The sequence below is a fragment of the Acyrthosiphon pisum genome, unplaced genomic scaffold (genome assembly GCF_005508785.2).
Source record: "Acyrthosiphon pisum isolate AL4f unplaced genomic scaffold, pea_aphid_22Mar2018_4r6ur Scaffold_1228;HRSCAF=1705, whole genome shotgun sequence".
Lineage (NCBI taxonomy): Eukaryota > Metazoa > Arthropoda > Insecta > Hemiptera > Aphididae > Acyrthosiphon > Acyrthosiphon pisum.
Window position 1 is genome coordinate 3,051 of NW_021760765.1, and position 1,902 is coordinate 4,952.

The 1,902-nt window shown below is 29.5% G+C and overlaps 1 protein-coding gene and 1 long non-coding RNA gene across 2 annotated transcripts; one reads left to right on the top strand and one right to left on the bottom strand.

Annotated features, from left to right (window-relative positions):
* Positions 1 to 755: 755 nt before the first annotated feature.
* LOC115034561 lies at positions 756 to 1,553 on the bottom strand. Its single transcript, XR_003839914.1, has 3 exons — positions 1,458 to 1,553; positions 996 to 1,402; positions 756 to 932 (listed from the first exon to the last, which is right to left on the bottom strand). It is a non-coding gene; the product is annotated as an uncharacterized LOC115034561 (long non-coding RNA).
* LOC107885462 lies at positions 1,061 to 1,671 on the top strand. The gene is made up of 2 exons (XM_029491857.1): positions 1,061 to 1,390; positions 1,465 to 1,671. The coding sequence occupies exons 1-2, from the start codon at positions 1,076 to 1,078 to the stop codon at positions 1,669 to 1,671; spliced, it is 522 nt and encodes a 173-aa protein (XP_029347717.1). The 5' UTR covers positions 1,061 to 1,075.
* Positions 1,672 to 1,902: the final 231 nt, after the last annotated feature.

Below are 1,902 nucleotides of genomic sequence, written 5' to 3' on the forward strand. Positions count from 1 at the left end.
CAATGATTAATGGTTATTCATAATTTTCCATATTTTCATTATTTCATTTTTATCTCAAAACCGCTTTTTTATTTTTTATGTCTTATATTCTGAATGTATTAATTTTTGAAATAAAATGATCTATTTACATTATTATATATTTTGTTTTTTATTTATTCTATTTAAAGTTTCATCATGAAAAGACAAACGGTGAGAAAATGTCAGCGAACAATTTCTACTGATAAAGAGTTATTCGAAATTGAACGTTTCAAAAAATGTTCGATAACTTTTATCATTAGAAATAGATCAGATTTTATAGATTATACGCTTTTTTTTAACTATATTTCAGAGAAATTAATTTACAAGTTAAAAGAATCGTGTAAAAATGCGTCTATAAAATTTAATTTAGTCGTGGATAGTGTTCAAAAATATAAAAATCGGGTCAAAGGGAATATGGAAACCATGCCAAGCTGGCGTTTTATTAGCAACAAAAAGTATTATTGATTTACAAAAGTATTAATTATTTTATGTATTTACTTTTGTATTTGTTTTATAGAAAACACAATTTAATGTATATCATATTAGGTATATGTATAATGTAACATAACAGTTTTATATTTTTATTAATTTTAATGTTTCATGCTTAAAAGATAGTACAGTGACTTTACCATTAGACAATGATCCGGCTAAACTATGTAAAATGTAATCCTTTACTTATGAGATAGTTGACAAAATAATAGAAATGGGACCATGTCAAACCTACAGCTGACCTTTTACCAAATAAAGAATTTCCTTCTAATAAGTTTGGTCGAAAATTTCATCCATCGTGGTATTTAAGAAAGTTTGGTGATGGTTCAGTTGCAAATAGAATTTGGTTATCATATTCAATATCCAATGACAAAATATATTCGATCAACAACAATAGGCGCTATGTCTTTGCCAATCAGGCATATCTATAACGAAGAAATCATTAGGTAAAGAAACTTATAGAATAGTCACTAATTTTAGATAATTACCTTATACATTAATACTTTTTAGTCATCCCCATGGAAGCTGGGGATATACGTTCCAACAAGCGCAGCTTAGATGCAAAAGAATGCGGAACCGCCGAAGACCGAAAATTACTGAAACAATTCAAGAATTGGTCAACTTATTGAATATGCAAGAGCACAGTGAATACTCCACAACAATACAGGAACCACCATCAGCATTCTTCCAACAGGCATTAATTTTGGAAGGAGTGTATGTAGGAGCCATTTTTGCCAATATACATTTCATTCAAAGATTCAGCGAGGAATTTCAATTAGTCAAGTCTGCAGGATGTGATGGCACCTTTAAAACGGTTCCAAGTACACCCAAACAATTGAGAAGAGGATCCTTAATGACGTTCCATGTTGTGTACAAAAATGTTGTAAGTGGTGTCCTTTTAACATAACGAGTTGAAAAAAAATATTTAATTAGCCAATATTAATACTCACTTTTTAGTCTTTCCCGATGGTGTATGCACTCTTAACCAGTGCCACAGAAGAGACATATATTGCATTCTTTCAAATAGTCCGTAATTTACTTCCATTGAATTATGGTAATTTAACAATCATTACTGATTACGAACGTGGGTTGATGAATGCAGTTACAATAGTGTTTCCTGAAAGTCGGTTACAATGTTGCTGGTTCCATTTTCTGTTCAAGTAATGAATACAATTTAACATTTTAGACTTAAGTAATAAGTGTAGGCTTATATACCTATATCATTATATTTTCCAGTCAATTGTAAGATACTGTGGTCGAAAAAATAATTTAGTATATGACCTCATAAAGACAAATGTTATAGCTGCTAATGTGTTGCGCATGGTAATGAATTAAATTATATTACCTATTTTTAAAATGAAAGTATTAACACCCATGATTTAGATATTAGCACTG